The sequence below is a fragment of the Chelonia mydas genome, chromosome 1 (assembly GCF_015237465.2).
Source record: "Chelonia mydas isolate rCheMyd1 chromosome 1, rCheMyd1.pri.v2, whole genome shotgun sequence".
NCBI classification, from domain to species: Eukaryota; Metazoa; Chordata; order Testudines; family Cheloniidae; genus Chelonia; species Chelonia mydas.
The window spans coordinates 205,790,802-205,816,425 of NC_057849.1; the positions used below are offsets into that span (position 1 = coordinate 205,790,802).

Genomic DNA, 25,624 nt, shown 5'->3' on the forward strand with positions numbered 1-25,624 from the left:
CTCACAGCAGAGCAGGCAACTCTGATTCCAGTGCAGATTCGGAGTTCATGATATACTGCATGACCATCCACAATGTGTTCATAACAGAGACCACAACAATAGAGAGCCGTGCAGGATCCATCCTTTCAGACAGAGATGGCTTACTGAAAAATGCCATGAAATGCAGTCGGAAGCCCATGGAATGATGGGATGGAAAAAACTGCATCATGGGACATTGATCCTGCACCCATGATGCACTGTCATCCACTCTGCCTTCCCACAACTCCTAGCGGCAGAAGGTGGCAAGTAGCACTCTGGAATAGCTACCCACAATGCACTGCACTCACTGTCAATGCTAGAGTACCAACTGTGGACGTGCTCTGCTGACAGAAGGAGCATTGTGTGAACATGCATAAGGGATGTAATTATACCGGTTTTTGATTGTTGGCGTAACTTGCGTCGACAAAACTGTGTAGTGTAGACAAGCCCTTTAGTGTCTATTACTGGAGTTCACAGCAATAGGATCAGAGGATATAGTGATAACTAGGCCAGTAAAAGGCACAGTATCATATGGGAAGTAAGAATTCAAGTTCTAAAGATGTAGGAGTAGGGATCTTCATTGAAGAATTCCAGGAAACATGAAACAGTTACAGTACAGTATTTTAGGAAACTCCGAGAAAGTTATTGTCCATTTCTCTAAGCACCCAGTACTGAAGAAATGAGTCAGCTCTTCTCCTGTTTTCTTTATTAAATATCACTCCAGCAATGACACTGTTAATAAATACAGTGGAAGGACAGCTCTGTAAGCTGAGCCATGTGGTCACATTGCTCAGTGTGCTGGTTTTATTTTTAACATCCAAAATCACTTGATATACCTTTCTACTTGGGCTTGCTCTTTCGTCCCCCATTCTCGCCTTCTACTTATCCCTAATCACCTCACTTCAACCCAGCTGAGAAAAACCAAGAGAACAAGTGTCTTGGATACAATCACAGCGACTGTATGATCAAGGTAAGACTTTACAAATAGGAAACAGTCTTGTTTTTTTATTAATCAAAGCTTATGCTAATATCTACACAGCCAAGCCTAAATCAAGGTTGAAATCTACAAAACAATCTCAGTGACTAGAGTTAAAAAAAGAAAAACAAAAAAAACTCTCAGAGCCAAATGTTTCAAAAGTGTTCACTAATGCTTGGTGTCCCAGTTTTTGGATGCTTAATGTGAGGTACCTTGGGCTAGATCCACAAAGACTTAGATACTGCAAAGCTCAGTGGTGCAGTGCCTAACTTTTAGGTAACTTGCTGGCTAGTGGACTTCTTGCCCTGCATGAGGGGTGCAGGCTCCCTACACAGTGTATGGGGAGAGTTAGGTGCTTAAGAATGGGGTTCACAGCAGCCAGCAAGCTGAGTGGGTAGCTACCTCAGATAGCCAGTAGAAAATGCTGAGGAGAGGGGTTAGGCCTTATCAGGGTTAGACACAACATAGGTCTTTGGGTGCCTACCTCTGCTCAGGATTCACAACCAAGAACCCTCTCCTGGAGATAGGCACCTAAGCCAGGCAATCTCTTTCTCAAGAATAAACAGAGAGAGATTTCCTTGCTCTCATAGCCAATAGCCTGGTGGTTAGAGTACTCACCTGGGATGTAGGAAACCCGTTTTCAAATACTTGCTTTATCTGATTTGGAGCAGAGACTTGAACTTGGGTCCCCTATATCCCCAGGCCCTAGCCACCAGGTTATTCTCAGTCTCTCCTGTTCAAGCTGTTCCACTTTGTATAAATAATTAAATAATTCATTGGAGCAAGGACTTAAGTCTCCCATGGCCCACCTGAGTGCCCTAGCCATCTGGATATTGAGTCAGTCTCTTTCTCTTTGGCCCAATGAATATTTTAACTCTTTAACACAAAGTGGAACAGCTGCAACAGAGGAGAGAGATCTACCCCCAGGAGCCTGGTGGTTAGGGCACTCACCTGGGTGGGTTCCAGGGACCCATTAAGTCCCTGCTCCAAACCAGACAGAGCAGGGATTTGAAAACAGGTCTCCCATGTCCTGGGTGAGCATCGTAAACCTGAGCTTTTGGGTATTCTGGGACACACACTTTGTTGCCAATATTCCTGCTCTGGCTGCCTCAAGCCATCTTTAGTGTGGGTCCTGAACCAGTAAGCATATTCTGAGAACCACCTGTGGAAGTTTAGGCACCTAGGGGACTTTATCACAGAAATAGTGACACCTAGGGAATTTAGGTGCCTCCAAGTTTTAGGTGGCAGCTGAGCAGGGGGGTTGAGGATCTCAGTGGTGCCTAAATGTTGGATTTAGGCATCCCTTTGTGAATCTAGCCCCTTGTGCTTGATTTCTTATCACCTCTGAAAATCAGGTATAAGATGTCTCAAGTTGGATTGCACATTATAGAGGCACCCAGTATCAGTGAACACTTCTGAAAATATTTGTCTTAAGTTTTATTGTTTTTTTCTCATGATCTGTACAAATTTTGAATATTTTTAAGGGATCAGAACAATTGCACCATTTCTTGAACAGTGCTGGATAGTGGAACAGCTGTGTATGGCAAAACACTTTTCCTTTCTAAAGGGTCAGATTCTGAATTCAGTTACCTTGGTGTAAATTGAGATTAGCTCAGTTTAAGTCAGTAGAGTTACTCTGGAGTTACAACAATAACTGAGATTTTAAAAAACCCCAAACCCTCTCTAAATTCGAATTTTCATATGAAGTTGCAGAAGCAGACGGGTGAAGGGTCCGTTGGAGTTTCAAGCATTGTAATTTTCAAAAGGTTTTGCAAAAGGAATTTTAGAAAACATCCAGATACATGAGGAGCTGGAGAAGCATCAGGAATGTTATTATTATTTATTTATATTACTGTCATGCCATTGTGCTATGCTCTGTACATATAGAACAAAAAGACAGACCCTGTCCCAAAGCACTTAAAGTCTAAGTGTAAGACAAGAGAAAACAGATGGACACTGACTGATGATGGAGTACAAAGAAACAATAAGACAATAGTATTTAAACAGACAAGGCAGACACAGAATGGGAGAAGGGTATAACACACAAGCAGAGTGAGCAATGTGATGGCAGCAAAAATCATGTCACTTCCATGATTTTTAGGGGGATGGGGTGATTTTACTTCAGAAGGGGTCAGCTGAAAGGAAAGGGAGGGGAGAGTAAGAGGGAAAGATGTGGAGTGAAGCTGAGGTGAACAGACCCAAGGGGAGGGCTGGAGCAAACAGCCAATCAGCACAGGACAGAGAAAGTCAGAACATTCTGCAGTTTTGACTGGAATGTCCAGGGGACCAAAAGTCTCTGCTTTGGCTGCTACTGCCCCTACAGGACAGAGTCTTTGGTTGACCCCTCTTTGCAGCTCACATGGTGCTGGGGAAGGGAGGCACTGCCTGGGTCCTAGTGCCCCCACAGTGGAAAGGGAGGTCTCCCCCGCACAGTTCTGAGTCCAGGAGGGTGTTTTGGGGATGGATGGCACCGGCTGGGCCCATTTTACCCCTTCCTCACAAAGCAGCAATCCCTGCTTTGGCTGCTTCTAGTCCTATCAGGTAGAGACTCTGGCTGGCTCCTCTGTAGGAGTAGCTTTGTGATGCCCTGGAGCAAGCTGTTCATACGATTTATCCATTTTAGTTTTTTTGTTTGGGAGACATTTCTATATCCATAATGCAAAGCCTCACATTTTTAGCCCAACTTCAATTGTTATTCTAAAGGTAACATAATAAATATAGGCAAAGCCAGTAGCACCACCTATAGTTAGGGTTGGTTAACAGTGCACTCTCCATTATAAGACCTTCTTAAGTTGTTAATAACTTTGCCAAACTTTAACTGTTTGGATCAAACTTTTCCATGTTGGTATCTGGCTTAGGCTAAGTTTGTTTTTGTTTTTGTTTTTTTTTTGTTTCAGCCAAACCCAGTCAGCCCTTCCCTAGAACAAGGTTAAAAAATTCTTGGTGATGTTCTTGTTAGATTCATATAAATGTTAATAAAAAATTCTTTTTGCTGTTTTGTTGAGAAGCTCAAGTCCCTGAATGCGGTAGAACAGGAATTTTAAATTTGACAGAGGGCGTCACCCTGATATCAGAGGTGTGCCTTCTGTCATCCCTATAAAATCTGCCGAAACTTGGTCAAGTTATAAGCCTCTGGAAAAAAAGCAGTTTGCACACACTGGGGGTATGTCTACACTAGAAACGCTACAGTGGCACAGATGCAGCGGTAGTGTAGACATGTACTGTAGAGACAGAAGGGTGTCTTCCGTTGCTATAGTAAATCCGCCTGTCCAAGAGGCTGTAGCTTGGTCAACAGAAGAATTCTTCCATCAATCTAGTGGTGTCTACACTGGGGATTAAGTCGGCTTAACTACGTTTCACAGGACAAAATTTTTCACAGTCCTGAGCAATGTAATTAAGTCAACCTAACTTTGTAATGTAGACCAGCCCTCAGGGGTTTGTTAGAGTTTGGGAGCATTATTTGCCAAAGATTCTATCTACACTGAGCATACTCTATTCCCACAAAGCTCCTAATGTGCTGCACATGTGATAGTCCGACATAGCGACTGAGCATGTTGTATCCCATGGGTTACTGGGGCTGACCAGGACTTTTTCTGCAACTGGTCCTTGCAAGCTAGGGGGTCTGTTGTGGTGCCAGATAAGTAGTAAAGACCTCTATACCTTTCATCACCATATACATTCTGACAGGTTTCCATGTCCGCTTTTTGGGTTATGTCTCACCCTCTGGTCTCATTTTTGGACATATACACATTTGATGCAGTGGCCATTTTGAAGCTTTTTTTATTTTTTATAGAGAACATTAGAACTGCTTGAGTGTGGGTTTTTTCATATTTAGAAACATTTTAAAGGTTAGAAGAAAAAAGATTTTTTTTTTCAGAAGAAAATGGGCTTTTTACACACTTTAAATAAAGTTTAGTAAACAGAGGAATAAAGTATTAAGACATAAATATGTTAATAGGCCTTTTTACAGATAAAATACTTTTTATGCAGTTTTTGAAATAAAGACATTAAATATTAGTAATAAAACATGTATTTTTAGAAATAATAATTGTTATGGATTTAGGTTGTTTTGAAATAAAGTCTGAAAAATAATGGTATGTTTTTGAAATAAAGGCATTAAATATTAGTAACAGAACATGCGTTTGTAGAGAAAATAAAGTGGGGTTGGATTAAACAAGACACAAAGTAAGAGAGGCTGTAGAACAGCTGAGAAAACCAAAAGCCTTTCAGCCTATTACAATAAGAGAGAGAGAGAGAGAGAAAGGAGAGAGGCTGCAGAGAAAGTTTTAAAACAGGAGAGGAAGAAAAGCCTGTGTCACTGACCAAGCGGCAGAAAGAAGTGAAAAGTAGCTTATGCCTTCAGCTGCAACTAGTCAAATGCCAGTAACTCCAGGAAAGGCAGCCTTGGACAAGCCACACCTCTTGCCTGAGCCAATCAGAAGCTATTCTTTAGACATGTCCTAGAATTGCATTTTCCTGAACCATTTTTAAAAATATACTTTTTTGCAAGAGCTTTTAAGCTGGGAGCTTATAGGTTGTGATCATGGCCTTTTACAAGACACCTACAGCCTCCAAGAAGCCTGAATTGCCTTTGGATGCACTAGCATGTGTTCAGAAGAGACAACCCATTCACACTTATTTTGCTGAAGAGACATCACCAATACTGAACTCCATGTTCCATCCAGATATTGACCTGAAGAAACAGGGAGATTCCATGGGGCCATCACTGGTTGTAAATGGGGAAAAAGATGTAAAAGTACTTCAGGACAGGGTGCGGAGAGATCTGTTGCCAGCTATGGAACAGGCAGTGTCAGGGAGAGAGGTAAGGCATTCTATAATATAGTATAACAAATTGTTGCAAAATTATAAGAGGTTAAATATATTTATATTTTTTATAGGAGAGGAAAGAAGAAGAGCTTATATACATGCACATGGCAGTGGTGAGATTGTGAGAGGATAGGAAAGCAGTAACCGATGATTCATGGGCAGATGGCGATGTTATTACGGTAACACAACCAAGTTTTTTTTAAGGTTCTCAAAAAATTATTACAACGAGTTTAAAATGTGCTTTTTTGTTTTTTGACAGATAACCAAACCAGGTCCACACAGGACCATGGCTTGAGTGTGTAGCGAATTGCCTCCAGATGCAAAACTACCTAAGCCAGAAGTGCATGATGAGGTAAAACAGCTTAGAACATTTTTAAAAAGTAATTGATTTATAATTATAAGGGTTTAAATACATGTATATGTTTGTTTTTAATAACAGGAATCGAAGACAGATAATATGAAGACCCAGGCAGTGCCCGGCAGCAGGGCTTCTGGGGATGATGATAATTCAAAAACAGACAACAGAGTGGTAGAGGTAACATGAGTGACATTTTTTTGCCTGTTTTACTTTTAAATTACCACAACAAAAAAGCTGAAACCTATTTTTTTTCTTTGCTTTTGACAGACATCTTCAGAGGATGAAGCAGACAAAGAGAATCAGCCTTTGAGAAGAATAAACCTCATATTCACGTGCTGGCTTTGCATGAAGCAAGTCTTTGGAAAAAAGACTGTAAAAAGTAAGGAGTCTGGCCAACAGATCTTTAAAGATGACGTTACATAGGGCTGTTATAGTAAAAACCATTTTCCACTGTTGGAAGGGTCAGCTCTTTGATAACTGTGAAGCCTGTGTGCTAGACAAACCCAGTCAACACCACCATGATTGTATGTTGTAGGGGCAAGTAGAAACATTAAATCAGATGATATGCATTAATTCTACGTTGCATGTGGCACGGATCCTAAATATATTCATGGCCTCAGGCTACAAACAGCTGCAGGGTCTTAACTTGACGACTGAAAATCGTGTGTGTGTCTGAGTGTGTGTGTGATGTGTCCATCCTGAAATGGGAGGGGTGAAAGTTGTGCAGACCACAGCTCTGCTAGCTGGCTCCGGCTCCAGCGTCTTACTGTACGTGGCTGCCCCATGAGTGGGGATGGGGATCGCGGGTGGGGACAGGCAGCCTATCCCTATCTACAAAGGTAGATGTGCCTACCTTTAAGATGAAATACAGGCACAGTACAGTATTTGCTTTTGGGAGTGGGGCGGGGGGTGTCTCTGCTGCTGCCTGATTGGTTACTTCCAGTTTCACTTGGTGTCAGGTTGACTGGTCAGTCCATAACTCTGGTGTTTGTATTTTTGATGTTCGACTGTATATGTGAGTATGAACACTGTGCAGTTAGCACATATTTTACCAAAGGATGCTTCATTTTTAGATGTTTTTCCTAGAAACCTACTCCTGAAGGGTTCTATGGCCACCAGACCCATGGGGCTGATTGTTAATGCACACATATGTTAACACACACATAGGCGCCGACTTCTGCTCAACCCCCCTCTGCCTCCGGCCCCGCCGTGACTCCACCCCTGCCCCGCCCCCTCCCGCCCCCATTCCAACCCCTTCCCCAAAGTTCCCACCCCAACTCCTCCCCTTTCCTGCCCCTATTCGACTCCTTCCCCAAATCCCCGCCCCGGCTCCGCCTCTTCCCCACCTCCTCCCCTGAGCGCGCTGTGTCCCCGCTTCTCCCCCCTCCCTCCCGGAGCTTGCTACAGCTGTTTGGCGGCAGCAAGTGCTGGGACGCAGCACGCTCAGGGGAAGAGGTGAAGGAGGAGGAGGTGAGGTGGGACGGGGGGCGGGGCCGGAAGCTTGGCTGCCGGTGGGTGCAGAGCACCCACTAATTTTTCCCCGTGGCGCCTATGAACACACATACTCACAACTTACCAGGGAAACACTAGCTGACTCTCTATGTACCAAAACACAGGCCAGGCAAGTTTTTTTGACTCCTATGGATTTTCCCCAGACAGTAGCTTCTTTCCTAAAACTACCATGACTTTTTTTGGAATTATAACTCTGATAATATTGTGTTTCACCAGAAACACCTACAAGACCCCTTCATGGTAACTGGTGGTTGTCATTGTGTATATATTTTTAAAGAAATATAATAAGGGGTTACCTGTTGATCAGATTTTAAAATTGGATACAGATGACTTACCCGAAAATGACCACAGGGTGGTGGAGTTTGCAAAAGGGAAAAAGCCAGGCATGTCCAGAGGTGCCCCAAACACGTTTCAGCAGGACCAGACCTGTCTTTCATGGTGTGAGTTTGAAGATTGACAGTCTGGCTTTGATAAGCAGTTTTAAAAGTGCCAGCTTTCTCCGCACATGGCTAAACATACTTTTAAGGCATATGGCCGTTCTTAAAATGGTCGGGGCTTGGTAAAAAATACGACTTTTTATGTGCTGTTTTCAAAATGTTTACACAGGGCTACTCGGGAGGGTGAAGGCCTATTTTCAAACTGTAGGATTTGACGGTTGAAGCATTTAAATCCACCAATAGGTCCCCTTAGGGTTTTTTAGTAGCATCCTTAAAAGCCTCCGAAAAGAATGTGTCTTACCCATGGTACATTTGACATGCCAACATGGCAATTTGCTGTTTATTTAGTGGGTTTTTTAATAGAACCATGTATTTTATATTTCAATTAATTGTACGGCTCTCTTTTCCCTGGAAAAACACATTTTGCACAATGTACATAATATTCAGGTTCCTGTGGCTTATGTATTTTGTAAAAGCTTTCTTGATTTCATTGCTTTCGGAAGCAGATTCCAACAGGATATCTATAATCACCGTGTTCACTTTATTACTAGTGTAAGCAGAGTCAGAATGAGCTCTACGCTGACATCTGGTGGTGAGTTGTAGAAAAGGACTTCAGGGGCTGATCTTGTTTGCATGGGCACACCCACCATGCCTAGCATGATGGGACTGCTTGCCCAAATGGTCACTTTGGCTGCTGTGGGATCCCCAGTCTCTTTGTTATTGGGGCAGGAGTAATAAAGTGTTGTTATCCTGGTTATGTGAATCAAGGACAATAGAACTGTACTTGGCATTTTATGACGGATGGACTCGCCCTCAACCACCTAGAACTTGCTAGGCAAGGGACATGAGTTCCAAAGCCCAGTGAACTGAGAGAGGTTGGGTCTGTGTCTAGGGTCCTAAATACCACTTTGACCCCCCTCCTCTTTCTACTGTGTAATAGCAGAGCTAATTTTGACTCCATTGGGAGTCTGGTTATGTGCTGCAGAGCTGAAATTTCTGATTCCTAGGTCTAAGCGTTAGACCTACTTTGGGCTAGGGGTTCTAAGTGTGCCAGCACTGGAGCCCTCCTGTTACCAGCTGAAATTGCTAAAGAGCTGACTATCGGGGGTAGCTGTGTTAGTCTGTATCCACAAAAAGAACAAGGAGTCCGGCGGCACCTTAAAGACTAACAGATTTATTTGGGCATAAGCTTTTGTGGGTTAGAATACCCTTCATTGGATGCATGGAATGAAAGTATAATAATGCCTACATCTGTAATTTTCACTCCATGCATCCAATTAAGTGGTTCTAGCCCATGAAAGCTTATGCCCAAATAAATCTGTTAGTCTTTAAGGTGCCACCGGACTCCTTGTTGTTAAAGAGCTGAAGTTACTGAGAGCTGAAATCACTGAGTTCTGTGTTAAGTTGGGGGGGGCTGAAGACGTATTGGTGAGCAGCTAGCAGGATGGCTAGTGGAGAGGAGCGTCCAGGAGGACAGCTGGCGGAGAGGCACAGCTGGTGGTGAAGACTGCAGCAGAACCCCACAGAGAGGCATGGCAATTGGCTCTCGACCCGAGCAGCAGAGCATGTAAGATGCCCCCATACTTCCCCCCTCTTCCACCCAGGCTAGGAGGTAAACTCTGCAGATGAACTTCTGAACTCTTGGGGCTACACTGACCAAGGACAGAAACTGTGGGTGGGGTGACTGTTGGGTTGCTGGACTTAAGACCCTGAGCGGAAAAGGACACTGCCAAACTTACTTGGGGGTGGGTCTTTTGCTCATGGTTTGTGTTATGAATCCTGTTTGTGATGTTTCCCCAACAGAATGCCGCATTGCTTCCTTTCTTTATTAAAAGGCTTTTGCTACACTCAGACTCTGTGCTTGCAAGAGGGGAAGTATTGACTCTTAGAGGCACCCACGGGGGTGGTATGTAATTGTCCCCGGTCACTGGGTGGGGGCTTGAGCCGGTTTTGCATTGTGTTATTAAAATGGAACCCCTAGATACTGAACCCGGCCCTTGTTGCTGCCAACTCTAACAGGCAGAAGGGTTACACTAGGAAATAAGCATTCATTCTTAAAAGTATCAGGTAAACCTTACAAAAATGTGATATATGGAAATACATGTAACAACTCTTTATACAACTGTTGCCAACAACTCTTAATACCTCACAGTATTTCAGGCACGCAAAACTGCCTATTACTATTTTCTAACAATTTTTTGAAGGGCCACAAAGCAAAAAGGAAAAAGGATGGACAAATTCGATGTGATTCTGCATAATAATCAATGCCTTGGTCAGTGCAGCCCCAAGAGTTCAGAAGTTCATCTGCAGAGTTTACCTCCTAGCCTGGGTGGAAGAGGGGGGAAGTATGGGAGTATCTTACATCAATATGGCAAGGTTGTAAATCTGCCTTCAGGGTTCTTTTATCGTAAATGACTTTCTGGGTATTTTAAAGAATTCTTGTCTCTATCAACCAGTATTTTTTCACCCCCAGAATCCCATGCTGCTGTATCACAAGCTCTTTTAGGTCCTCCCCTTCAGGGTTCAAACAGTAGCCCTGGATGAGAGCTTTAAACTCCCCAAATTAATTTTCCCAATATTCCCCAAGTTCAGTGTGCTCCCTTTTACTTTTGTACAGGACTTACCTCCGGCGAGTGTGTATCTGTATGTTTTAGGCCCTGCAGATACAGATTCCACAATGTGTTCATCTGGTGGTATCTTGCCAGTCAGATCACCTAAATAATCCCCTACGCGTGGGTTCCACTCCCCTTCTTTACTCACAAAAATCACAGAATCAGTATCATAGTACAGACAACACCTAAGTTCCCTGTAAGCTGCACAGCTGTGCAACAGCCTATTTAGCACCACGCAGGGGCTCAGGGAACCAAACGGGGACCGGCTACAGGAGGGGTGCCCTCTACCCTGGCCCCAAGCTAGCCTGGCCCCCAACCTGCTGCAGCCAGGGCAGCCCAGACCTACTGTGGCCGGGGCACCACTCTGCCAGCCCCAACTCAGCTGCGGCCCGGACCTGCCATGGCCAACCCAGCTGTGGCCGGGGCGCTGTGGCTCAGACCCAGGTGCAGCCGAGCTGGAGTGGCCTGGCCTCAGGCACAGCCAGAGCAGCCCAGCCCCAGGCACGGCCAGAGAGGCACGGTCCAGATACAGGCACGTCCCAGACTTGCTGGGGCTGGGGAAGGGGCACCTATTCTGCAGCCCTAGCCCTCGAGCTGCTGAGGTGGGGAGAGGCACCTCCCCACGCCCCATCCCAGGTACTGCTGCAGGGAGAGAGAGCTGGAGGGAGTCCTCTCTCCCCGCTGTAACCCTGGAGCACCCTCCTGCACCTCAAACCCTTCATCCCTGGCCCCACCACAAAACCCGCACTCCCAGCCACAGCCCTCACCCCCTGCACCCAACCCTCTGCTCCAGCCCTGAGCCCCTCATCCCCAGCCCCATCTCAGAGTCCACCCTCTGGCAGCAACAAAAGGCAACAACAAAAGGATCTGTTGGACTCTTGAGTGAGTCACCCCCCTTCCTTTGGTCAGTTTGAGACTGCGATGTGGTAATGCTCACCTGACTTTGAAGTGGGAGGGGCAAAGCCAAGAGGGGAGAAGGAAAATGATAAAAGGGAGAGACGTTTGCCATGCTCTACCTCTCTCTTCTACCTACATCTAGAGACACCACACCAAGCAATTGAAGCACTGATCAAAGGGGAGAGCCTGGCTGAAGAGCAACCAGCCAGCCTGTGGTGAGACGCATCTAAGTTTGTAAGGGCATTGAAAGTGTTAAGATCAGCTTAGAATGCATTTTGCTTTTATTTCATTTGACCAAATCTGACTTGTTATATTTTGACTTATAATCACTTAAAATCTATCTTTATACTTAATAAATCTGTTTGTTTATTCCACCGGAAGCAGTGCATTTGGTTTGAAGTGTGTCAGAGACTCCCCTTGCAATAATAAGCCTGGTACAGATCAAGTTCTTTGTTAAATTGAGGAACTCATATAAGCTTGCAGCGTCCAGTAGGCATAACTGGACACTGCAAGACGGAGGTTCCTAGGGTTGTGTCTGGGACCAGAGGTATTGGCTAGCGTCATTCGGTTGCACAATCCAAGGAGCAGCTTACATGCCAGAGGCTGTGCGTGAACAGCCCAGGAGTGGGGGTTCTCAGAGCAGAGCAGGGTAAGGCTGGCTCCCAGAGTCAAGGATTGGAGTGACCTAGCAGATCACAGGTCCAGATAACACCAGAGGGGAACATCACACCAATGGTGTGAGATCCCCCAGATCCTCCCATACGATGACAGGGTGCCCCATGGGGTACTTCTTAATATTGTTAACAAAAGGGCAGAAGCTGGTAAAATCATAGTAATGAATATGCTTCCTGGGCTACAGTTTGTAATACAGACAGATAGTGTTTGTTCTACCTCTGTAAAAGGTGTGTCTAGGAACCAAAGGCTGTGACATGTTTTTTTTCAAAGTAATAAATCCCCCACCTGATTATTACTCGTTAACAAGGCTTTCCATCCATGTTCCATATCATCCTCACCTCATACTCCTGATTTCTAAGAAATTAGGACTTAATGAGGGTTCAACTGTACAACTGTCCATATGTTGCATTAAGCAGCGGGTTGCAGTCATTCTCCCAGCAGTAGTTGGGACAGTGTGAAAAAAGCAGCCATTACCAGCTATGACACCATAACGATCTAAAAAATAGGACCCTACTTTAAATTCCCCACCCTGCAAAACATGCTGGATATGGATGTTCTCTATGTGGGCCAAAAGAAAAGGAGTACTTGTGGCACCTTAGAGACTAACAAATTTATTTGAGCATAAGCTTTCGTGAGCTACAGCTCATTTCATCGGATGCATACTGTGGAAAATACAGTGGGGAGATTTATATACATAGAGAACATGAAACAATGGGTGTTACCATACACATTGTAACCAGAATGATCACTTAAGGTGAGCTATTACCAGCAGGAGAGTGGGGCGGGGCGGAAACCTTTTGTAGTGATAATCAAGGTGGGCCATTTCCAGCAGTTGACAAGAACATCTGAAGAACAGTAGGGGGTGGGGAGGGGGATAAACATGGGGAAATAATTTTACTTTCTGTAATGACCCATCCATTCCCAGTCTCTATTCAAGCCTAAGTTAATTGTATCCAGTTTGAAAATTAATTCCAATTCAGCAGTCTCTCGTTGGAGTCTGTTTTTGAAGTTTTTTTGTTGAAGTATTGCCACTTTTAGGTCTTTAATCGAGTGACCAGAGAGATTGAAGTGTTCTCCAACTGGTTTTTGAATGTTATAATTCTTGACGTCTGATTTGTGTCCATATATTCTTTTACGTAGAGACTGTCCAGTCTGACCAATGTACATGGCAGAGGGGCATTGCTGGCACATGATGGCATATATCACATTGGTAGATGTGCAGGTGAACGAGCCTCTGATAGTGTGGCTGATGTGATTAGGCCCTATGATGGTGTCCCCTGAATAGATATGCGGACAGAGTTGGCAATGGGCTTTGTTGCAAGGATAGGTTCCTGGGTTAGTGGTTCTGTTGTGTGGTGTGTGGTTGCTGGTGAGTATTTGCTTTAATTTGCAAACTGGATACAATTAACTTAGGCTTGAATAGAGACTGGGAGTGGATGGGTCACTACACAAAGTAAAACTATTTCCCCATGTTTATCCCCCTCCCCACCCCGCACTGTTCCTCAGACGTTCTTGTCAACTGCTGGAAATGGCCCACCTTGATTATCACTACAAAAGTTTCCCCCCCACCCCCGCTCTCCTGCTGGTAATAGCTCACCTTAAGTGATCACTCTCCTTACAGTGTGTATGGTAACACCCATTGTTTCATGTTCTCTATGTATATAAATCTCCCCACTGTATTTTCCACTGAATGCATCCGATGAAGTGAGCTGTAGCTCACGAAAGCTTATGCTCAAATAAATTTGTTAGTCTCTAAGGTGCCACAAGTCCTCCTGTTCTTTTTGCGAATACAGACTAACATGGCTGCTACTATGAAATCTATGTGGGCCATTTACATCAGTTATTGAATGGCAGGCGTGGAATATCTCTTGTGCTGCTTATGGTGGCAAAAGGGTTCTCAGTTTTAAAAAATTAAACCAGAACATGGCCATGCATATTGACTCTACTGTAATGTATTTAAAGAGGTCTGTACACGTAGTCACCACCTCCTCACTGTCCTACCTCAAGTTGTTAACAAGTTGCATCCTTGTCATTTTCATGACTTTTTTTCTGAACTGGTCACAAGCCTCTCACGAAATGTCAACCTCTTTCTGGCAATAATAGCTCAGTTCTTTCTGGAGATCAAATTCATTCTGGTGATTGTGTTGGTACCAGTTCAGAAATTTCTCTCTCGCTCTCCCCAGACATCATGTGTTCTACCCACAAAGTGTTCTACCCTGCACAAAGGGCCCACATATTTCTGATTTTCAGTGGTGTTAAAAAAATGTTGAAAGTACCCCTTGACTCCTTCGAATGCCAGAGCCTTAGGTAACTTGCTGAGGTTCATGGGCAGAAAATTTAAAGAATCTATAAATCTGATTTCTAAGTCCCCCCCGTCACACAGTTTTCTATCCTGCATGACAGTGCTGAAGGTCATTTTTCCCTTAATCAGTTGTCTAAGTATGAAACAACTGTTGTAACCTTTAGCATTATGAGCAATAAAAGTCAAATCCTTAAAACGTTTGTCTACAAAAGTTTGAACAAACTTGCTGACACATTCATCCCCTTTAAATTCCCCGCTGGATTCTTTATCTAAATGCACGGTGAGGACATAATTTGGCACGTGTATCCCATTCTTGCATTCATTCAAAGTCATAAAAGACATAATCCTCCCCCTGTTCTGGAGAACAATTGTTACACATATAACATTCATGGCTATCTATGCTGTCTGTCTTCTGATAACACTGGGAGCACTTCTTGCTTTTGCACCTATGACTTTTAACATCATAGAAACCATACTTATCAAAAAGACTTCTAGTTTCAGTCAATTTTACTGTCTGCTGACAGAGCTCTGCGTCTTTCTAAACAGGCATTCAACCTGCAAAACAGTTTACAGCTGGGACATCTCATTCTTTCCCCATACACTTCAAGGCATTCTTCACTAATACATGTACACCAGTGGTTTTACAGGCATGCCAGTACTCACACAAATACAGTGCTCCTATAAAGGCTTTGATATTTTGGATGCTGTAATGTCTGTCATGTTCCAAACAAACAGGATTTTCGGGCACCATTCCTGACCTGTTATATAAAAAAAGGCAAAAGTTTAAAAAGCAAATAAAACTTTTTTTTTAAAAAAAAGGCTAGTATATGTCTACAAAAACTTCTGTTATGTACAGTGTCAGTCTTTCACGATACACTACTTTAATACTCATGTCTAAATGCTTTTCAAAAGACCTCACATCAGTGAAGCTGATTGTTTTTTGGTCTGAAAACTCCAACTCCTGGTGACGATGCTGGGCTCTGTCTCATAGTTGGGCATCTGTGGGTTTTCAGATAATGCACATATTTGTAAATGAAACTGCTATTCATTTGTTCAAAAAAAAATCACTAAAAATTCTCTGACTTGAAACCAAAGAATGCCTCTGTGTTACAAAATGCTTCTTTCTTAGTGTGATGTTTAAAACCATAGATTTATTTTAAAAAAATTCTTGTGTTGCAAAAGTTCACAGGTTTTTTACAAAAAGGTGGGGAGAGAGTGTGGGGGATATGTTTCTTCTGATAACCAGGGTAAGCTGGGTAAGTCTTTAGCTTACATCTTCATGCAGTTACAAAAGTATAGCTTCATGAAAAATGGGTGCCTTTTTGTGGCAAAATGCTGCTTCCTTAGTGTCATGTGTAGATCCAATATAAAAGCATGCTAATATAGTTTTATTTCTAATAAAAATGTTGTTGCAAAAGTGAACAGTTTTTGAAAAAAGCAAGAGGAACTGTGGAAACACATGCTCATCTCTCTCCTTACCAGCGGCATTCAATCCTTCATGCTGACATGTGGCTTTTGTCTTTTTAAATTTTACTTTTTTTTTTGGAAGACATATGTAAATGTGGGTTATCTATCGTAACTGTGACACTGACAGACCAGGTGCCAGCTTTTGCCAAGACTGCAGGCATTAGCTAAGAACTAACAGATTCATAGCTAGAGACCTGCCCAGTTCACCTGGATGTTAGTTTTGCTCAAAATAGTCTTATAAGAATGTATTTAGTGTTTGGACTCTATGGTTTGTAAGTTGCTGCATGCATTAATCTCACTTATAATGGTGGTATTCCAAGCTATAAGAAAATATGTAAATTTTGCTTTGAAAATGTTTGCTCTGAATTTGTGAGCTCAAGCATGGGAATCATCCCCCTCCCCATCCAGAAAGACTATCAAAATCAGATGGGCGATCAAGGTAAATCATAATACAAAGGATTGGTTAATGGCCCTATTACACCTTGAAAATGCTACATGCAAAGAAAAGGAGGACTTGTGGCACCTTAGAGACTAACACATTTATTTGAGCATAAGCTTTCATGAGCTACAGCTCCACTTCATTGGATACATTCAGTGGAAAATACAGTGGGGAGATTTATACACACAGAGCGCATGAAACAATGGGTGTTACCGTACACACTGTAATGAGAGTGATCAGGTAAGGTGAGCTATTACCAGCAGGAGAGCGGGGGTGTGGGGGGGGAAACCTTTTGTAGTGATAATCAAGGTGGGCCATTTCCAGCAGTTGACAAGAACATCTGAAGAACAGTGGAGGGTGGGGAGGGGGATAAACATGGGGAAATAGTTTTACTTTGTCTGTGACTCTAAGGTGAGACTGATAGAGTAGATCCAAGAGTTCACTTTTGTTATTGGCTTGGTGAAATCTAATTAAAGAACAGACTACCAGTTTGGGGTATCTGCCCTGTTTTTGACAGCCTGCCCTGAGATAGGCATTCATAGTCGTAAGCCACTCCAGACAGCAAAATTTCCCCCACTGCTTTAAAAAAAAATTATTGTAAGCCCCCTCAGGGGAGGATTTCTATATTATGCTTTAGTATATAAAGCTTTCTTTACAATTTACAAGTTGAACAATTTTTGTTTGATTGTTGTTGAAAGGTTGTTATAAGGAGGAGGGAGAAAAATTGTCCTCCTTAACCTCTGAGAATGGGACAAGAAGCAATAAGCTTAAATTGCAACAAGGACAGTTTAGGTTGGACATCAGGAAAAACTTCCTAACTATCAGGGTGGTTAAACACTGGAATAAATTGCATAGGGAGGTTGTGGAATCGTCATCGCTGGAGATTTTTAAGAGCAGGTTAGACAAACACCAGTCAGGGATGGTCTAGATCAGTGGTTCTCAAAGCCGATCCGCCGCTTGTGCAAGGAAAGCCCCTGGCGCGCCGGACCAGTTTGTTTACCTGCTGCGTCCACAGGTTTGGCTGATCGCGGCTCCCACTGGCCACAGTTCGCCGCTCCAGGCCCATAGGGGCTGCGGGAAGTGGCGCGGGCCAAGGGACGTGCTGGCGGCCCTTCCAGCAGCCCCCATTGGCCTGGAGCAGCGAACTGTGGCCAGTGGGAGCTGCGGTCGGCAGAACCTGTGGACGCGGCAGGTAAACAAACTGGTCCGGTGCGCCAGGGGCTTTCCCTGAACAAGTGGTGGACCGGCTTTGAGAACCACTGGTCTAGATAATACTTAGTCCTGCCATGAGTGCAGGGGACTGGACTAGATGACCTCTCGAGATCCCTTCCAGTCCTACTGTTAAGATGCATCATTTTAAAAATAAGCAAACACTATTTTTGAAAGGCTAGGGTAGTGTACCTTAAATATTTTTTCTGCTAAATCTCCACAAAACATCCCTTAGATTATAAAGACAGATCTTTATGTCATGTCGCAGGATTTTTCATCTCAGTCAAAAATGACCAATGCAGTTTTTTTCCACGTTAAACTTTTAAAAGTTTGTTAAAACTGTCAGGGTTCCCTCCTCACTCTGAACTCTGGGGTACAGATGTGGGGACCCACATGAAATACCCCCTAAGCTTATTTCTACCAGCGTAGGTTAAAAACTTCCACAAGGCAAAAATCCTTTCCTTATCCTTGGATGCTGCCACCACCAAGTGATTTAGACAAAGATTCAGGAAAAGGACCACTGGGAGTTCCTCTTTCCCTAAAATATCCCCCCAAGCCCCTTCACCCCCTTTCCTGGGGAGGCTTGAGAATAATATACCAACCAATAGGTTAACTAAGTGAGCACAGACCAGATCCTTGGGTTTTTAGGACACTAAAACCCAATCAGGTTCTTAAAAGAAGAACTTTATTATAAAGAAACAAGTAAAAGAAGCACCTCTGGATGGAAGGTAATTTTACAGGGTAATAAAAAGATTTAAAACACAGAGGATTCCCCTCTAGGCTCAACTTCAAAGTTACAAAAACAGGAATAAACCTCCCTCTTAGCATAGGGAAAATTCACAAGCTGAAACAAAAGATAATCTAATGCTGAAACAAAAGATAATCTTACACATTTCCTTGCCTTTACGTACAATTTTTGGCATTTAGAGACTAACAAATTTATTTGAGCATAAGCTTTTGTGAGCTACAGCTCACTTCATCGGATTTTCTTTTTGAGGATACAGACTAACACGGCTGCTACTCTGAAACCTTACAATTTTTGTAATTCTAGGTGCTTATTTCAGGTAGGGTTTTAGGAGAGGGTTTTTGCCTGCCTGATCCCTCTCTCTGTCCTGAGAGAGAACAAAGAGAGCACAAACAAAACCTCCCCCAACAGATTTGAAAGGATCTTCTTCCCTTATTGGTCCTTTTGGTCAGGTGCCAACCAGGTTATTTGAGCTTCTTAACCCCTAAAGGTAAAGGAGGGATTTTATGTTACCCTTAGTTGTATGTTTATGACAAAAACTTTACCTGGTTTAACAGCATTTAGATGTTTAAAAATTTAGGAAAGAAAGAGTGTGGGGAAGAAATAGCCTTCTTATCTCTGGTAAAAAGTGTTATCAACTGTTTCACATAAGCAGGTTTTTTTCTTTTAAGTTACCCTGGGTGAACATATTCTATTAAGTATTTAAAGCTTTCTTTACAGTTTACAAGTAATAAGTTTTAGAGCAGTTTTCTTTTAGGCAAAACTTTAACACTTTTTTTTAAAAGGCTAGTATCTTTCTACAAAAACTTCTGTTATGTACAGTGTCAGTCTTTTCATTCATTAATTTAAAGCAGTGGCTCCCAAACTTGTTCCACCGCTTGTGCAGGGAGAGCCCCTGCCGGGCCAGGCCAGTTTGTTTACCTGCCGCATCTGCAGGTTCGGCCGATCGCGGCTCCCACTGGCTGCGGTTCGCTGCTCCAGGCCAATGGGAGCTGCTGGAAGTGGCAGCCAGTACGTCCCTCGGCCCGCGCCACTTCCAGCAGCTCCCATTGGCCTGGAGCATCAAATTGGGGCCACTGGGAGCCGCGATCAGCCAAACCTGCAGACACGGCAGGTAAACAAACCGGCCTGGCCCGGCAGGGGCTTTCCCTGCACAAGCGGTGGAACAAGTTTGGGAACCACTGCTTTAAAGAGATGCATTTTTTTTAAACGGGCCAATGGTCCATAGCCACACCCCTTGGTGCATTGTAATTGGTTCAGAAAAATTCAGTTTTGAAACATGTCTAAAGAATAGCTTCTGATTGACTCAGGCAAGAGGTGTGGCTTGTCCAAGGCTGACTGTCCTGAAATTACTAGCATTTGACTAGGGCAGCTAAAGGGGTAAACTGATTTTCTCTTGTCTCTGGCGCTTGGTCAGGGACACAGGCTTTTCTTCCTTTCCTGTAATTTTAAAACTCTCTGCAGCCTCTCTCACTTTATTTTCTGTCTCTTTCTGTAACAGGCTGAAAGGCTTTTGCTTTTCTCGGCTGTTCTACAGCCTCTCTCACTTTGTGCTCTGTTCAACCCAACCCAACTTTATTTTTTCTAAAAATACATGTTCTATAACTAATTTAAAGCCTTTATTTCAAAAACTGTATGGTGACGTTATTGACTTGAACTGGGATCGTATAGAACATTGTTGCAACCAAGGTCCTGTAGTGGCACCAAATCTTTTATAAAGGGGGTCAAATAAGGTGTCTAAGACAAGGTTATGGTTTGCTGGTTATGTTTATGCTATCTGTTTGCATGTATCAATTTTGTATTTAAAGATATAAGTATTGGCTCTGTACTGTCTGTATTTCAAACTTGTGCTATGCTTCTGGGTGACGCCCCAGACAAGTTGGTGTCAGCTCTGCCTAGCCTGCTTGATGGCCCATTAAGGACCATCAGCTATACAATTGACCCATTGAGAGAAGGCAGACACGCCTTGTGACTTAGCAAGGTATGCAGGGACATGCCTATGGACAGAACTCTGAGGTTTTTCCATGCCATGTGATGGACAGCTTGTCCTTGGGACAAAGAAAGAAAGACCACATGGCAAGAGAATATAAAAAGCTGGTGCAGCTCCTCCATCTGGTCTTCAATCCTGCTTCTTACCTCTGGAGGAACTTTGCTACACTGAAGCTTTGACCCAAGGACTGATGACCCATCCCAGCTGTGGATGTACTCCAGTGACTTGATTTGAACCTGCAGTTTATTCGATCACTGCTACAAGCCTGAACCAAGAACTTTGCCATTACTGTATGTAATTGATTCCATTTAACCAATTCTTGCTCTCATCTATATCTTTTTCCTTTTATGAATAAACCTTTAGATTTTAGATTCTAAAGGATTGGCAACAGTGTGATTTGTGGGTAAGATCGGATTTGTATATTGACCTGGGTCTGGGGCTTGGTCCTTTGGGACCGAAAGAACCTTTCTTCTTTTACTGGGGTATTGGTTTTCACAACCATTTGTCCCCATAACGAGTGGCACTGGTGGTGATACTGGGAAACTGGAGTGTCTAAGGGAATTGTTTGTGTGACTTGTGGTTAGCCAGTGGGGTAAAACCAAAGTCTTCTCTGTCTGGCTGGTTTGGTTTGCCTTGGTGTGCCTAGAAACCCCAGCCTTGGGCTGTAACTGCCCTGCTTTAAGCAATTTGTCCTGAATTGGCACTCGCAGTTGGGTCCCGTCAGAACCAGCATCGTTACACTGTATAAAAATATTTTTCTCTAAAAAGGCCTGTTAACATATTTTTCTTTACACTTTATTTCTGTTTGCTAAACTATTTAAAAATGTGTAAAAAGCCTGAAAAAAAAGTCTTTTATTCTAACCTTTAAAATGTCTCGAAATGTGAAAAACACCCAAGCAGTCCTAATGTTTCCTATTAAAAAATAAAAAAAACATTTTCAAAATGGTCACCACATCAAATGTGTAAATGTCCAGAAATGAGATCCGAGGACAGGACATAAACCAAAAAGGGGGCATGGAAACATGTCAATTTATATGGTGGTGGAACATACGGAGGTCTTTACTACTCAGGCACCTGAACTGAGACCTACCCCTTCTGTGCTTTCAGTGCCCTGGCAATGCCCAAGCAGCATGGAAGACAAGGAGCACAGAGCCTGTCTCTAACCAGAAGTGAGGAACAGAGGTGGGGCTAGAAGTAATAGAAGGGAACCAGGGCATAAGTTGAGGGGAATGGATAATAGGGGCTATGGTAACATGGACAAAAGCTGGGGATAGGAAATAGGAACCAAGGAAGAACAGGAGTCAAAGGAGAGGAATAAAGAGGAACAGAAACAGGGATGGAAGCTGGTGTATGGGGCAAAAGGGTCTATAACATTAAAGAGAACACTCCTCTCCAGAACCTTTAACTGAACCCAAAATTTCTGGCAGCAACAAAAGGAGACAATTCAATTAACAGCAGGATACCAAGGGAGGAAAAATAACTTCTGAAGTGGTAATGAGAGTGGCCCATTTCAGACAGTTGAGAAGAAAGTGTGAGTAGCAGGAGGGGGAAATTAGTTTGGGGAAATTAGGTTTAGGTTTTGTAATGACTCAGCCACTCCCAGTCTTTATTCAGGCCTAATCTGATGGTGTCCAGTCTGCAAATTAATTCCAGCTCTGTAGTTTCATGCTGTTTTTGAAGTTTTTTTGTTGAATTGCCACTTTTAGGTCTGTTATCGAGTGACCAGGGAGGTTGAAGTGTTCTCCTACTGGTTTTTGAATGTTATGATTCCTGATGTCAGATGTGTGTCCATTTATTTTTTTGCATAGAGACTGTTCAGTTTGGCCAATGTACATGGCAGAGGGGCATTGCTGGCACATGATGGCATATATCACATTGGTAGATGTGCCGGTGAACAAGCCCCTGATGGTGTGGCTGATGTGGTTAGGTCCTCTGATGGTGTCCCTTGAATAGATATGTGGACAGAGTTGGCACCGGGGTTTGTTGCAGGGTTTGGTTCCTGGGTTGGTGCTTTGTGTTTGCCTTAGAATTTTATCTTCGGACTTTACTGACAAAAAAAGTTTTATCTCCTGTTAGCATTTCAGAGCTGATATAGCTACTGGAGAATGAGCTGAGATCTATTGTGCCTTGGGTATCAGCAACAACATCATCAGCTAACGTCTGCATATGGAGCTTCTTATTACTAATAAAATGATCTCCAAGGACAGGGAGAAAAAACATCTTGAAAGTCCCTGGTGGAGTTTGTGGCTAAATTATAAAAAAAAATCCTCTTTTGTTTTGTAAATTGAAAAAAATTGATATTCACTGAAAGATATGTAAAATAATTTTTCTGATAGAAAAGCACAAAAATTAGGGATGGGCCCAAATTAAAACATAGATCTGATTCAGTTCCACTTCTTCTAATGAAAACATCTTACATCAATTTTTCACACCAGTGTCTTTGATGGAGTTCTGATTTGCCCTAGTATAAGTAAGAGCAAGATCAGGCCCAGAAATGTTCCAAAAAGAACTTTCTGTGTTGGTGGGGGACAGGATGAGACCTGCATAGGTTATTACTGACATAGATGCTTATGTGCTTTGGTCCCCATTCAGTTATATATGTATCTATCAATTATTTGTCTTGGATTTAGTCTCCCAGTGGAAAGCATTGTTCATATGTTTGTTTTTATTGGTGTATAACAACACCAGTCCTCCTGTGACCTTATGCAAGTCATGGCTGAGACTATTTTCAGAGATTACAGTTGCAGTGAAATACGACAAGAATTAGCACAGCAGTGCTGCTGCCAGTGAGAAATAAATGGGTTGGTGTCTCTTGCTCCTGTGAGTACTTCAAATGTAGATAAAACTAAATTCCAAGAAAGAAAGATCTCATCTTCTATAGTATGTGAATATAGGAACTGCCAAACTGGATCAGACCAGTGGTCCACCTGTTCCAGTACCAGATGCTTCCAAGGAAGGTGAAGGAAACTCCATAATGGACAATTACAGAATAATCTGCTGTAAAGTGGTCTGCGCACCACCTGTAGTACCCTCTTGTGTCAGGCTGTGATGTTGCAAGGAGCCCTTGTCTCTGGCACCTCCTGGAGGCCATCTCTCTCTCACCATGTTTTCTGGGGCTCAGCCCTCCAGCCAAGTTCAGTCCCCTTTCAGGGTAACAAAAAGGTCCAAACAAAAATCCTAACAAATCCAAAGTGATGATTCTTTTTCAGCCCCTCTCAGGCCAAACTAATGGCTAGTTCTTTCACAGCAGGATTCCCCATACTGCCTCCCTCCTCCAGGGACTCTGGCAGTTTACCTCTGGGGGTCTCCCTGTTCCCACTTACAAGCTCTATCCCAGGGCTTCTCCCCCAGGAGACTAACCTGCTCCCTGTGGGTTTCTTCTATCCATCATGGGCCCTAACTCAGGGCTTCCTCCACAGGAGTCTACTCTGGTCCCCTGGGGTTTCTTTACCAGATCTCTCTCTATCTTTCTTGTTCCCTTCCCCAAAGCCAGTTTCCACCTGTAGGACTCTGGTCTGGAGGCTTATGCCAGCTCTCTTCCCAGAGGCTAGTGAGAAGAGCTCTGCCACTGTCTCCATTTTCCAGGGATCTTGACAATTCTCTTGGGGTTCTCACTGTCAGCTCCAAGTCCTCCTTCAGGGCTTGACCCCACAGCAGCCTACCCTGCTTCCTATGTGTAAGGGGACTGTTGGCCCCTGACTAAAATTCAGTGGCGGGGGGCGGGAGGGGGTTTGGTTGGCTAGCTCCCAGTACCAAAAGAAAGGGGAAGGGTTGATGGGAAATCATTACCAACGGTGGAGGCCAATGCTCCAGGTCAGCCTGATTGACAGGGTGGCAGGCTAATGATAGAGTCAGGAAGCCAGGGGGGTCCTGTCTGCTGTGTGAGCTGGAATTGTCTGGAACAGAGGGGGTCCAAGCTAAGGAGAGAGCAGGAGCCGGAGATGAGCTGGGGAGCAGAACCATGCCAGCCAGAGAGAGCCAAGGAAGCAGCCCAGGGAGCGGGTCAGTGCTGGGAGAAGAGCTGCAGCAACCAGAGCCAGAGGGGCCAGAGGAGCAGCCCAGGGAGCTGCGCTGGAGGCAGAGCAGCAGCAGTGCTGAGGCAGGAGCTGGAGCAGTCCAAAGCCGGGTGCGGTGAGCAGCTGGGGAGAGCGAGGGGGACACAGGGCAACGGGCCCAGCGCAGGGAGTTGCCCCCAGCCAAGATGCCAAGCAGGCCAGACTTGGAAGGGGATCGTAACCGCGACGGGGCAAGGGTGACACTGGAAAGAAAGGTCCTGCCCCCTAGAGCCTGAGAGCGTGTGGCCACTGCCAGAGCAAGTGTCCGACCTGCAGCATCCCTGCAGCACAGCCAGGGCCTGAGAAGGAGGCCTGGGACTTGTGAGGAACAGACTGAACTTCCTTACATTCCGGAGACACTGGTTGTGATTCTACTGTGCCCACAAAGTGGGGGGCGCTGAGAGCCATTGAACCTAACTGTAAACCCTGTATGTAATGGAAACCACTTCCAGCCAGGGAGTGCTGCAGCAGCCCCCGCACTCCTAGTTCCAGCACCTATGGCAGGGTTGTGTGTTTTCCTTTAACCTTTCCCATTTTTTCCTTATTTTTTTTAATTGATTGCTGTTTAATAAATTGTATTTACTTTGAACTTATGTAATGATCAGTTGGTCAGGGAAGCATCCAGTGCAGAGAGAGCACCCCGGAGTGGAGACACCCTAGCCCTTGCCCTAAGTGACCACAACAAGGATGGGGAACAAGCCTACTAGGAATCCTGGGCCCAGCCTTGTTGGGGTTATGAGGACTCTGCCACACAGGAGATTAGAAGGGGAACCCTTGAGGTCAGGCAGGCCTCTGGGTAAAGGAAGTGGGAGCAAGGACTCAGATCCTTTTGCTAGCCCATTTCACCAGGGTAGTGCATAAGCCAGGAAAGTTCCCCACAATAGCAGGACCATTCCCCCGCTTACATAATGGCTCGCTTCCAGCCTGCAGTAGCTACAACACTTCTCCAAACAGGGCTCCTTTCTCTTTCCTTTCTCAGCAACCTTTCCTTTATACTGTTCTAGCTGCCTCTCCTTCTAGCTCAGCTGCTCCATTACTAATTAGCTAAAGGGGCACCACCTGGAGCACCTGATGGCTTCCAGTTGTAGCCCACAGGGTTGTCATG

General features: G+C 44.1%; 1 protein-coding gene and 1 long non-coding RNA gene across 2 annotated transcripts in view; one reads left to right on the plus strand and one right to left on the minus strand.

The window, feature by feature from the left end:
* Window positions 1-878: 878 nt before the first annotated feature.
* LOC119565239 lies at window positions 879-6,341 on the plus strand. Its single transcript, XR_005223874.1, has 4 exons — window positions 879-988; window positions 5,893-6,000; window positions 6,081-6,173; window positions 6,261-6,341. It is a non-coding gene; the product is annotated as an uncharacterized LOC119565239 (long non-coding RNA).
* Window positions 6,342-15,251: 8,910 nt separating this feature from the next.
* VAMP1 (vesicle associated membrane protein 1) overlaps window positions 15,252-25,624 on the minus strand; it is a 104,142-nt gene continuing 93,769 nt past the window's right edge. Inside the window, exon 5 of the mRNA XM_043524814.1 lies at window positions 15,252-15,372. Within this exon, the coding sequence (XP_043380749.1) occupies window positions 15,293-15,372 (80 nt within the window). The 3' untranslated portion in view covers window positions 15,252-15,292. The remainder of the gene's footprint in view (window positions 15,373-25,624) is intronic.